Raw genomic sequence first — 12257 nt, 5'->3', positions numbered from 1 at the left:
GAATCTATATGTTTTGACCATGACAGTTTAGAATCAAAGGTAACACCAAGTCATTTAGTCTCCTCAACTTGTTCAGCAGCCACACCATTCATTGGTTATATAGGCTGTTATCTAAACATGGGGATCTTATTTACACTGTTGTGGAGGTATGGAGTTCTACCGAAGGATAAACTAACAAGCTAACTGAAAACGTGTGCTTTTTAGGATAGCCTATAATTTACGAGCATTTGAACACATTCACTAATCCACTCAGTGGACTGTCTCTCTCTTTCTCTCCCAGTTCTGTAAAGTTAAAGCATCTGAAGTTGGACCATTTATGACGAAATTCCAGCCATATGCCAATAAACGTAATTTACTTTGTAGTTTTCTCAAGAAACAGATTATGAGGATCGGTGTGATGTCACTATGTCAACCTCCCCCTACCTCACCAAACACAGGGGGAAAGAGAAAACGCATAAATCCGGATTGGATTGTTCATCTGCGTGCGTAAAGATGAATCATTCAATCTTTCTGATCCAGTCGACAGGTCACGATCGTGCCGCGCGCCTATATAAACGGCCACAACATTCGAGAACACACAACCAACGGAAGAACCTGCCAACAAGAACGTCAGTTGATATTGGTAACCTAGGCTACAGCTCACCAGAGAAGAAGACAAGAACAGAAGAACCAAAAACATCCCGACGAAAACCGAACCACAACCAACCGTCAAACCAACATTCCATCCAGCTGCGTAAAAAAGCGTCCCGAGATGGATAGGTCTGTTAGATTCGCCGTGGTGTGCGTCGGTATCTCCATGCTTATCTCGTGCCATCCTATCGAGGCGTGGTACAAGCAGTCCACCGGACCGAGCTACCACTCGGTCGGCCGAGCCTCGGGTCTGCTGTCCGGGATCCGGAGGTCCCCGTACATCCGGAGGTCTGAGTCAGAAGAAACGGTGATGGACAGCGGGGAGAACACCGGCACCGAGAACAACTTGGTGACTGACGGTAACCGACAGACCCCCGTGCTCAAAAACATGGTAAGTGTGATTTGGGAGGTAAAATCGTTGAATTAAAAAGTCTAAGGTAGATGGTACCCAAAGAGAATATGTTAGGCCCATATATGGTAAAATACAGTACATTTCTTCCTAGATTCTACCTGCACGCAAATTAATGAAGTGAATTGATTGCCATTGTCAAATTTTGCCATTGTTATAATGTATATATTTTTTTTGGGGGGGGGGGAGTGCCGTAGTCACATTTAAAAGTTTAAACATCTTTTAAAAGTGAGATTATATAAATTGGAATCGACTAGGAAGTAGCGCGCCAGATAGACTACTGCGTAAAAGGCGCTGTCCTTTTAGCATCAAAGAGACGCGCAACTTGCCTACTGTCACAAAGAAATTAAAACGTTTTAGCAGTATTTATGCACGATAAAAATACATTGTAGACTATAGGCTAGACCTACTTGAATAATAGCCTATAAATAGCAACCTGGATGTGACAAAAACAAAACTGAACTAAAACCAACCTTTGACAAGACAACATGTCTCAGTAGTCGGTCTATATTTCAATGTGACAATAAGCATAAATTATTTTCATTTCTTGAAAATTTGTATCCATTTTTCTACATTTCAGCACATTTCCCCCAAACAGGCCTACTTTAATTTGCCACAATTAATGACTGAACATCATTTAACTCGCCGTTTCTCTCGCTCTCAGGCCATCTGTGTGACAGACATCTCTCCCAACCTGAAGAGCTGCGAGCTGCTGCGGGACGGGACGAGTACGTTCCAGTGCAAGGCTGACGTGTTCCTCTCGCTCGACTCGCTGGACTGCCTGGCCGCGTGAGACCAACAAATCTCCCGCCGGCGCCAACAACAACAGTTGACTTTCCGCGAGGCAGATGGGCAAGGACGCAGGCAGCGTGAGCGAAAAAGAAGGACCGTTGATTGATGATGACATTGAATGTTTTCTCATCATTTATATATATACAAAAACGGATATGAATAATGTTTGTTTAATACTAGCGGTGTAAAACAAAACAAAAAAGACAAAACGAAAAACCCAAAGTGCAATGTGTGTTTGTGTGTGAGAGAAAGTTGTTACTAGGCTACAAAGCTATCTTTTGTCAACCCCCCCACACTCCCCTATATTCCTATGCCAACCCTCACCCTTGTAGGTTACCTGCGTTGCCTAATGTAGGCCATTATTAAATGTTCATAAATCGTTGCCTGCTGAGCAGAACCTGTCAAAGTACTTTTATTTATTTTATTAAAATGAACAAATATTGCTAATTTGATTGGTGTACATTTGTATTTATGCTTGACTGATAGTAGCCTAGGCTACATATTCATTGTGGAAACAAATGAAGATGTTCTTTTGTGCAGTAGCACCTAGCCTATTTCGATGCCTCAGCAACAGAAATCACTTATATTTAAGTATTTTCATCCTGACAGTGTTTTTCATTGAAGCTAATTTTTCTGGTCAGTTGCACTATATAGCCTATTCTAAACTGGGTAGTTAGAGCCCTGAATGCTGATTGGCTGAAAGCCATGGTATATCAGACCATATACCATGAGTATGACAAAAAGTACAATTCTAATTGCGTTGGTAACCAGTTTATAATAGCAATAAGGCACCTCAGGGGTTTGTGGCCAATATACTATGTCTAAGGGCTGTATCAAGACACTCCGCAGTGCGTCGTGATTAAGAACAGCCCTTAGCCGTGGTATATTGCACATATACCACACCGCCCTCTGGCCTTATTGGTCCCGTGTGGCTCAGTTGGTAGAGCATGGTGTTTGCAACGCCAGGTTTGTGGGTTCGATTCCCACGGGGGACCAGTACGAAATTATGAAAACGTATGCATTCACTACTGTAAGTCGCTCTGGATAAGAGCGTCTGCTAAATGACTACAGTGAAAATGTTATTGCTTAAATCTGATTTATTTTCTTTCTAAAAATGAAAACACGGCCAGTAAACAAACGACTCCGAAACATTCAAATAATTATTCAATTGGCATAGACAACTGATCTGAAGACACCAAGGTCAAGTTATTTCACAAGATGGACTGAATTATAATCCAATTCTGTGTCCAAATCTCAACCCAAAAACTCAAGATTAAAATGTTAATAGATGACAGAAATCATATAAAACAGAATTTAAATACTACATAGGTCTACATAAAAAGGCATCCCCCCCCCCCCAAGACCCCCATAAATGGGCACAATTAGGAATGATTCTTATAAATACATAATGGTAAGAAGATTTTATTTCTCATAAATGCTTAGAAAATAGTTTGATAGCAATAGTCAGATACTTGTCTGTTGGGCAACTTAGACAAAAATCCCCAAACATGTAAATTAAGAAAAAGAGGAGAGAGAAAGGAAGAGGTGTTTGAGAGAGGAAGAGAGAGCAAGAGGGAGGAAAAGAGAGAGAGCAGGACACAAAAGAGTGATGAGATTTACTGCAGTTAAATAAAGCCAGTTGTTTTCTGTGATCTCTGTCCCATTAAGGAGTGATCGGCATTGATGAATGGGAGGAAAACACACACAGTCTATATGCATAACACACACACACACAGTCTGTATGCATGAGTTAACCCCTTAACACACACACAATTTGGATGAGTGAACCCCTTACCTCACACACACACACACAGTCTGTATGGATGAGTGACCCATAACTCCACACCTCAACACGCAGTACCACACTGCCCGCGCATCTAACGGACAAACGGTAAATCCTCACGCCTGCCTGCCCACACACACACTAAGACATGCACTAAGCTGAGTGAGCATTTAGCCGGATGACTGTAACCGAGCAACCAAAGCTGAGAGGAAGCCTATCATTACCATCTACAGGGTGCCTCCAATGAGCTGCTGAGGCAGCTCTGGTATGAATAAGAAATATAACAAGTATGTTAAGAATTAAAATGTTGTTGTATTATTCATATTCTGATTAGGGTTGCATAACAACAACACAAATAAATATTACCATAGTCCATGATTGTTCACAAAAACAAGGAGAGGGAAGTGAAATGTTCTCCAATGGACCTTCTCCTCGTTCCAAAAAGTTACGTACAGAGGGGTCTTTCACTATGAAGTCCACTTAAAAATGCTTTTCTTCCGGAACCGGAAAACAGAGTAGGGTGACGTAGCCCCTAGTCACTGATCTTGGGTCGGTTTTCCATTTCCCTCGCTAACGGTTAAAGCGGCAATCAGCAGTTGAAACAATACCAAAGCACACTCCCCGCCCGTTTTGGTTAAAAGCTGAGGGACGGGGCTGGAGAATTGTAACCTCTCTCAAATGCATAGCAAGAGCTATGGATGCAAAGACTGTCAATCCATGATATCAACATTCTAGTTAACCATGTTGAGGCTATTTGTTTACATTTACGTTGTTTACAAGCGTTGGAGTAAAACAAGCTTATATTTTGAATTAAACTCACGAGGCATTTATAAGTTACATTCTTCAAGAATCAATGGGCCAGTTGTTAATTCCAAAAATGGACGTAGCAACTGCTGATTGACCCTTTAAGGTTATGATTTGGTGATGGGGAGCTGAGCCTAGCTCTGTACCGAGGGAAACTTCACCCCAGAGTCCAGAAGCCAACCAGCACCATCGGAACTGTTAGAACTCATAGGAACTCTTAGAACCAATCACAGCAGAGAGACGGCCTCTAGGTTCTCTTTGATGATGGTGTCCATGACGACCTGGAAGACAATCTGTACGTTGGAGGTGTCCGTTGCCGTGGTGAAGTGGTGGTAGATGAGTTTACTGGGCGTGGCGTTGAGAGAGACAAACATTCCGGCGATGTATCGGGCCGCAGCGTCCACGTCACAGTCTGCACCTGAGGAGGGAGACAGACAGACAGACAGACAGACAGAGACAGAGACGAGGGGGAGACGGAAAGAAAGGGAGATGGAAAGAAAGAGAGGGTGTAAGGCAATACCGTTTTCAGAGTTAGTTACATTTCATGATAATACACCATTTTATCAAAATGGCTTCATCCGATCTCAAGCCTGTATATTGTTATTTTATCAATGACAACATTAAAGGCCATTTCATGTCATACACCAATGGCTTGCAATAGCATTATCAGTCTGGTCACATATGTTTTACCTATTGCGTGTGGTGCACGTGTCGTGTGTATATTAGGGTGTGGTCAGCGTGACTGACCTTTGAACTGCGGCACATACAGCCGTAGATGCCGCCCCGAATGTAAAATCTTCTCTTGAAAAAGATCGATCTTGTTCATAAATAAGATCTGCAATAAATAAACAAATAAATCAAAAATATCCGACATCCCTGGTCGGCAATTATACGCAAATAAAGTAGTAAACAAATATACAGATGAACAATAGGGGGGATGTTCAATCAATATTCAAATCAATATTCAAACAGAAATAGTATTGTGGTTACTGGTGACAAACCATTTACTGTAAATACCACTTCCATGTGATACGGATATAACTGCAGAATTATACTTTTCATCAATCAACTGTGAATGCCAGTTGATGAATGGTCAAATCTGTACATGTGATTGGGAGAGCGATCACTGGCGAATTCAGATCAATTACCTAGTGAAGCCTTGGCTACAGGAGGATTGATTGATCTAGCTGTCGCAAGTATTATGGTGTGAGTCAACACGCACACTGTCCCTGACTGACTGTCCCTTTCACAGTACACAACACTCTGACTCAGTGGCTTGCATCTCAAATGGCGTGCTATTCCCTATATAGTGCACTACTTTTGACCAGAGCCCATATGAAGGGACATAAAGAGAACAGGGTGACATTTGGGACACAACTTGGTTCACTGTAGTGGTTCACTAGTTGACCAATTAAAAGTCTATGAGGAGTTCTCATTCTACCTGGCTTTGGTTCATTTGGTTAAAAGAACAACAACTGGCTAGATAATGATGGATGAACTGATTCGAATGAAGAGAATAATGAGAGTGTGTGTGTGAGGTGTGTAATTAACACAGGGGAACAGTGGGTGGAGGGTTATAGGTTAGCAGACTCAGGACACGCCCTGATAGATGAATTACTCGGTCTCACACGCGTACGCATGCACACACCAAGTGACGTGAAAAACATACTAAAGGAGGTCCCATTAAACAAGCTCGTAACACTGTCTTTCATTTGATGAGGGCGGGTGTGTGTGTTGGTGTGTGTGTTGGTGTGTGTGTGTGGGCTGGAAGCAAGCAGAATGAACACCTAAATTACTGTTCGCTGTTTAATTACAAGTGACAAGGGACCTATTAGAACGACGGCTGTGGTCGGTCGTGTGTGTGTGTGTGTGTGTGTGTGTGTGTGTGTGTGTGTGTGTGTGTGTGTGTGTGTGTACGCATGTGTGTAGGCGTGTGGTGACAAAGACATTGCAGAGGCATGTCCACTCAGAAGCCACGAGTGACATAAATGACAAGTGAGAAAGAGGGAGAACGAGATGGAGAAAGACTTCCTCCATGTTTGCTTCACTCATCCGTTCCCACTCTGTCCTCCCCATGGACTCTCTATGCGTAACAGTGAGTGTGTAGTGTGTGTAGCGTGTGTGTGTGTAGCGTCTTCTCCATCCTGTCCATTAGCAAAAGGACAACCATGTCAACCAAACTCTATTTAGACTTGGCCAAGTAGCTGTAACTATCAATGGAAGAGTTTCTGTACAGATGGGACCTTTCTAGCCACAATAATAAAAATAAAAAAATCATGTCAAAATCTGTGCACTGCAATATTAGAAAAAATATATATTAACAAAAAAAAATTAAATAAAAAAAAATTGCATGCTGGGCTAGTTTGGCATATTTTCTTCTAGCCCAGTCTGGGCTTAATTCTCATTGCTGGTTACATTATCTCTTACCAAATACCAGACTTTTGATGTCGTTGACGATCGCAGCCCATCTGTTCTCTCTCATTCACTTCTGTGCATTCTAATTCCAGCGTGTACACTGTTGTTTACAAGCGTAAAAAAATAGCTTTTCGTTTGAATTGGGCTTTAGACTAGGGCCTTACCACTAAGGTACCCCGGTATAGAGACTGTCTCTTACCATTGAGGCCCTACAGTATCTAGACTGTCTCTTACCATTGAGGCCCTACAGTATCTAGACTGTCTCTTACCATTGAGGTCACACAGTATCTAGACTGTCTCTTACCATTGAGGTACTCTTGAAGAAGATGTTGTTGCAGATGGAAGAGAAGAGTTTCAGACTCTCCTGTAGGCGGTTCTGAAAGAGGGGAAATCATTAGATATAACAGTAACATTAGTAATATAGTAATAGTGTTCTGTTCATCAGGAAAATGACATGTACAGATGTAGGGTTAACAATAGAGTGTCTCACCATACATGGATCCTCTACTAGAGTCATGTCGTATCCACTGAGAGAAACAACAAATACCACGGCCCTGACGTCCTCGAAACAACCAATCCACTTCCTCCTCTCTGTCCTCTGACCCCCCACATCATACATCCTGGAGAGGGGGAAGGGGGAGAGAATGAGTTTTTAAAGAGGGAGAAATCTGTACATTAGATGGAACACAGAGTCATTGATTTTGTGGAGTAGAGAAAATGGGCAGCGGGTGAAACAGGTTATTAGTGTGGTCGTGGTTTGGCCAATGTGTTTAGAGTGTTTTAGATCCATGTGATAATGACAGCTGTCAGCAGGGTCACAGCATAGGTTCAAATAGGACACCTGCTACTATTTTGATTGTGTGTGTGTGTGTGTCTGTTTATCAATTAGCTAAAAGACAATTAGTAAGTTAATTAATTTACTCAGATTGAGGGAACCGTCTGTTGGGTCCTTCAGGAACACCTGGGTCCTCCGTGAAGCCCCTCGAGGTCCACAGAGAGCTTGCGTCCCAATTGGCACACTATTCCCGATTTAGAGCAGTCTTTTTGATCAGGGCCCACGGGGCTCTGGTTGAAGTAGTGCACTACATGGGGAATAGAGTGTCATTTGGGACACGACTAGAGGGCTTAGAATAAGCCAGAGATGATGGAAACCTCTGTAGTATTTTAGCGTAAGCCAACGTCATTAAAACAAAAAGGGATCTCATTTGGGATTTAGTGATGCCAGTCTCTTTTCTTCTCCCCTCCTAAAAAGGCCCAGGGGCTAACAGTTGAACACCGTCACACTCAACTGCAATGAAAACGGTTAAAATATCATTTTTTACTCACAATAAACCGTAACAATTATTAATTTGCAATTAAGTTGATATGCTACAGTCCATGTTGAGTATTAGAGAGTTTGTCTCTGCTCTCTGAAGATTCTACACTAAACCCCCAACACCTTGGAGGTCTGGTGCTGGCTAATATGGTGTGAAATCAGCTGATAAATCAGATAAATTGACACGCTGTACCAAAATGAGCGAATGGCAGGGGTTAACGCAATGGCGCACTAGATGATGCATTCAGAGTACAATTTACAAAATGTCACATACTAAAACTTTTGTTTTTCGGCATACTATTTATTTGGGGGTATTATTCGTGCACAACCTTGCCTATCAACTTGCTCCATCTGTTCAGCTAGTGTTATCACAGCTAACTGGACTTAATAGTTTATTTCTCTTGATGTGTTTTGAGGGTTTTATCTGAAGTAAATAAGTCCAAGGCAATAGACCGATACAGTGAGATGCATTCTGCATCCCAAATGACACCCCCATTTCCTATACAGTGCACTACGTTTGACCAGGGCCAATAGGGCCCCGTGTATGGGATGCCAACAGGGCCCCGTGTATGGAATGCCAACAGGGCCCAGTGTATGGAATGCCAACAGGGCCCCGTGTATGGAATGCCAACAGGGCCCCGTGTATGGAATGCCAACAGGGCCCCGTGTATGGAATGCCAACAGGGCCCCGTGTATGGAATGCCAACAGGGCCCCGTGTATGGAATGCCAACAGGGCCCCGTGTATGGAATGCCAACAGGGCCCCGTGTATGGAATGCCAACAGGGCCCCGTGTATGGAATGCCAACAGGGCCCCGTGTATGGAATGCCAACAGGGCCCCGTGTATGGCAGTGATCTGAAAGGTAAGATATATCATACAGTCCTGTCCCTATTATATTGGATTCTTTATTTATGTCCTTCCTGTCATTTGTTCTTTCGCTCGTTCTTTTAGTTCTTTCATTCCCTGTTTTGATCTTTAAATTCAAAATTACAAAATGTCCCTTTTTTTCTTACAAATTTCAACCACATCTCAAAATCACAATCACAAAATGAACTAATGACGGTAGCCGATACCCTCTTTTCTCTTTCCCCTCTCCCCCCACCCTCTTTTCTCTTTTCCCTCTCCCCCCACCCTCTTTTCTCTTTCCCCCCCACCCTCTTTCCCCTCTCCCCCCACCCTCTTTTCTCTTTCCCCCCCACCCTCTTTCCCCTCTCCCCCCACCCTCTTTTCTCTTTTCCCTCTCCCCCCACCCTCTTTTCTCTTTCCCCTCTCCCCCCACCCTCTTTTCTCTTTCCCCTTTCCCCCCCACCCTCTTTCCCCTCTCCCCCCACCCTCTTTTCTCTTTTCCCCTCTCCCCCCACCCTCTTTCCCCCCCACCCTCTTTTCCCTCTCCCCCCACTCTCTTTCCCCTTTCCCCCCCCACCCTCTTTTCCCTCTCCCCCCCACCCTCTTTTCCCTCTCCCCCCCACCCTCTTTTCCCTCTCCCCCCACCCTCTTTCCCCTTTCCCCCCCACCCTCTTTTCCCTCTCCCCCCACCCTCTTTTCTCTTTTCCCTCTCCCCCCACCCTCTTTTCTCTTTCCCCTTTCCCCCCACCCTCTTTTCCCTCTCCCCCCACCCTCTTTCCCCTTTCCCCCCCACCCTCTTTTCCCTCTCCCCCCCACCCTCTTTTCCCTCTCCCCCCCACCCTCTTTTCCCTCTCCCCCCACCCTCTTTTCCCTCTCCCCCCACCCTCTTTCCCCCCCACCCTCTTTTCTCTTTCCCCTCTCCCCCCCCACCCTATTTTCTTTCCCCTCTCCCCCCCACTTAACTTGTAAATTCCTTGTTCATTCATCAGTATTGGTTAATTATCTGATGCTCTGATGAAGACGAGGTGAAATGGAGAGGCCGCGTCCCCATAGCGCCCTATTCCCTATATAGTACACTACTTTTCACCAAAGCCCTATGGGACCTGAATAGGGTGCCACTTGGGATGGTGTCTCATCTCTCTAGAGGCGGAATGAGGGGGTCACAGGTCAATGGGAAGCAGGCTGTGTGTGTGTGTGTGTGTGTGTGTGTGTGCACATGCACTAAACTGGCCCGTGACATCTGGGTGGCGAGGGCTGGTAGACGGAGACGATGTGATTGGAGGATTAAACGAGTGTTCCATTCGGTCTTTCATTACATAGTTAATTAGGGGTTAGCTAACGAACTGCGACCTACGTTGACCTTGACTGAGGAAGTGTGTGTGTGTGTGTGTGTGTGAGGTTCAGGAATAAATCTCTCCATCCCTATCTTTCTCTGGGTCCCTCACCACATACTTTAGGGAGAATGAAAGAGAGAATAGAGAATGACAGATATTATAATGAAGCCTCCCTCTCCTCCTTTTACCTAATCAGGTACTACAGCTCCGCCCACAACGCAAACACCCCGTCAACAACTATGGGTCATAAAAAGCCTGTGATAAACTGTTGTCTTTTCGATAGAGAGGCAGACAATGGGTGACAACAAAGGCCTTACACACCCATTCATCCACTGGTCCTTTTAGTGCTCTACCATTTAACCTACCCCCTCAGTGCACACAAACACACGATGGCTGTGGGATTTAGCAGTAGTCAACGTGACAGAAAAACAACAAAAGCAAACCATGTGTGTAAGAAGAGAAGAGGAGTGGAGGAGGAGAGACCAGAAAGGAGGAAAACGAGAGCTCAAGAAAGAGACTGACCCTCCGACCAAACAGAAGCCACTTCCTGTCATCCAGCAATCATTCAAAAGACTTTTTATTTGACATCTAGATGACGCACACACACCTATGGGGCTGACACGTAGACTACTACAGAGACTAGTATGTACCGAGACGTCTAAAGACTGTGGAACATTACAAAGCACACTATATAAAGATCAGGATGAGCCTCTGCCCAGAGACGAGGTGCAACATCCCTGGTCCAATGTTTACGTTTCAATTATTCAAATAATGAACATTTGGCGTGATTCATAATTTAGTGTGTTTGAAAACATAAATCGAAGTGAAATTGGGTGTGAAACACACACAAGAAAAGTCTCATCTCATGAACGTTACAAGATATTCCAGAGAACTGTTTATGTTTTTTCTGCCATTCTCTCTCCCCTCTCTCAGTAAGTGTATAACAGATACCGCCACTTCAGTATCTATCTTGTTTAGAAAAGGTGAAACGGACAAAAAAAATCATTTTCTTTGGAGAGATTTGACCTTTTCCCCCGTCTGTCCGTCCTGCCGTGTTGTGTTGTGCTGAGGGCTATTGTCTTTGAGGAAATTGAAAACGGGGGACTCGGTCCCCATACCCCCATCCACAGAGATTTACGACTAGAGTGGGGTGCGTGTGTGTGTGAGAGAGAGAGTGTGTGTTTTATGTGATGGGTAATTTTTGTCAATAAAAGCATCTATAGTGCAGTTTGATTGACAGCTTTCAATTTCATGTGTCCATGACCCTACATGCTGATTGTATGTGCGTGTGTGTGGTCTGGTGTTGATTCTGGTAACCCAAATCAACTATTGTATTGCTCCTAGACAAAGGCCATCACACAGATATTCTGCCAATTTGTGAAGCACACACACACACACACACACACACACACACACACACACAGAGGTAAAAGGGTCTGTCTTTGTCATATTGACATGCAGTTCCCACAACGCAGTGTGACAATGTTTAGATGCAAAACAGAGGCACCTTATGAAAAGCCTCTCGCCACAGCCCAGGTAATATGGTTTATCATTTTAATTCATTTTAAATACAGAGGTAATATTGTTACGTTTTCATAATTCATATGAAATGCAGAGGTAATATTGTTAGTTATTATAATTCATAGAAAGTGAATTTTACAGAGCAGGTGTAGAATACTAGAGTGTGGGTTACATCCCAAATGACGCCCTATTCCCTATAGGGTATACTACTCTGGTCTAAAGTAGTGTACTACTAGAGTCCCATTTGGGATGCAGATTGTGTTTGGAACAGTTGTTTAGAGAGAGAGGGGAGCTCCATTGGAACAGTTGTTTAGAGAGAGAGAGGGGAGCTCCATTGGAACAGTTGTTTAGAGAGAGAGAGAGAGGGGAGCTCCATTGGAACAGTTGTTTAGAGAGAGGGGAGCTCCA

The 12257-nt window shown here is 43.9% G+C and overlaps 2 protein-coding genes across 2 annotated transcripts in view; one reads left to right on the top strand and one right to left on the bottom strand.

Moving 5' to 3' along the window:
- The first annotated feature begins 148 nt into the window (after positions 1 to 148).
- LOC106591890 (neuropeptide B) lies at positions 149 to 2283 on the top strand. The gene is made up of 2 exons (XM_014183163.3): positions 149 to 1021; positions 1704 to 2283. The coding sequence occupies exons 1-2, from the start codon at positions 752 to 754 to the stop codon at positions 1830 to 1832; spliced, it is 399 nt and encodes a 132-aa protein (XP_014038638.1). The 5' UTR covers positions 149 to 751; the 3' UTR covers positions 1833 to 2283.
- A 954-nt stretch (positions 2284 to 3237) lies between these two features.
- LOC106591843 (guanine nucleotide-binding protein G(o) subunit alpha) overlaps positions 3238 to 12257 on the bottom strand; it is a 34027-nt gene continuing 25007 nt past the window's right edge. The window contains exons 6-9 of the mRNA XM_082966818.1: positions 7324 to 7453; positions 7138 to 7209; positions 5166 to 5253; positions 3238 to 4836 (exon numbers count right to left, since the gene is read on the bottom strand). Of these exons, the coding sequence (XP_082822944.1) occupies positions 4646 to 4836; positions 5166 to 5253; positions 7138 to 7209; positions 7324 to 7453 (481 nt within the window). The 3' untranslated portion in view covers positions 3238 to 4645. The remainder of the gene's footprint in view (positions 4837 to 5165; positions 5254 to 7137; positions 7210 to 7323; positions 7454 to 12257) is intronic.

The sequence above is a fragment of the Salmo salar genome, chromosome 02 (assembly GCF_965601325.2).
Source record: "Salmo salar chromosome 02, fSalSal1, whole genome shotgun sequence".
Lineage (NCBI taxonomy): Eukaryota > Metazoa > Chordata > Actinopteri > Salmoniformes > Salmonidae > Salmo > Salmo salar.
This window is presented reverse-complemented; position numbering and strand designations above follow the sequence as displayed.

Bases quoted from the DNA above. Each gene is read 5' to 3' on its own strand.
- LOC106591890 (XM_014183163.3), top strand. From the start codon at position 752: ATGGATAGGTCTGTTAGATTCGCCGTGGTGTGCGTCGGTATCTCCATG. The intron at 1,022-1,703 runs GTAAGTGTGATT...TCTCGCTCTCAG, and splicing joins CCCCCGTGCTCAAAAACATG to GCCATCTGTGTGACAGACAT.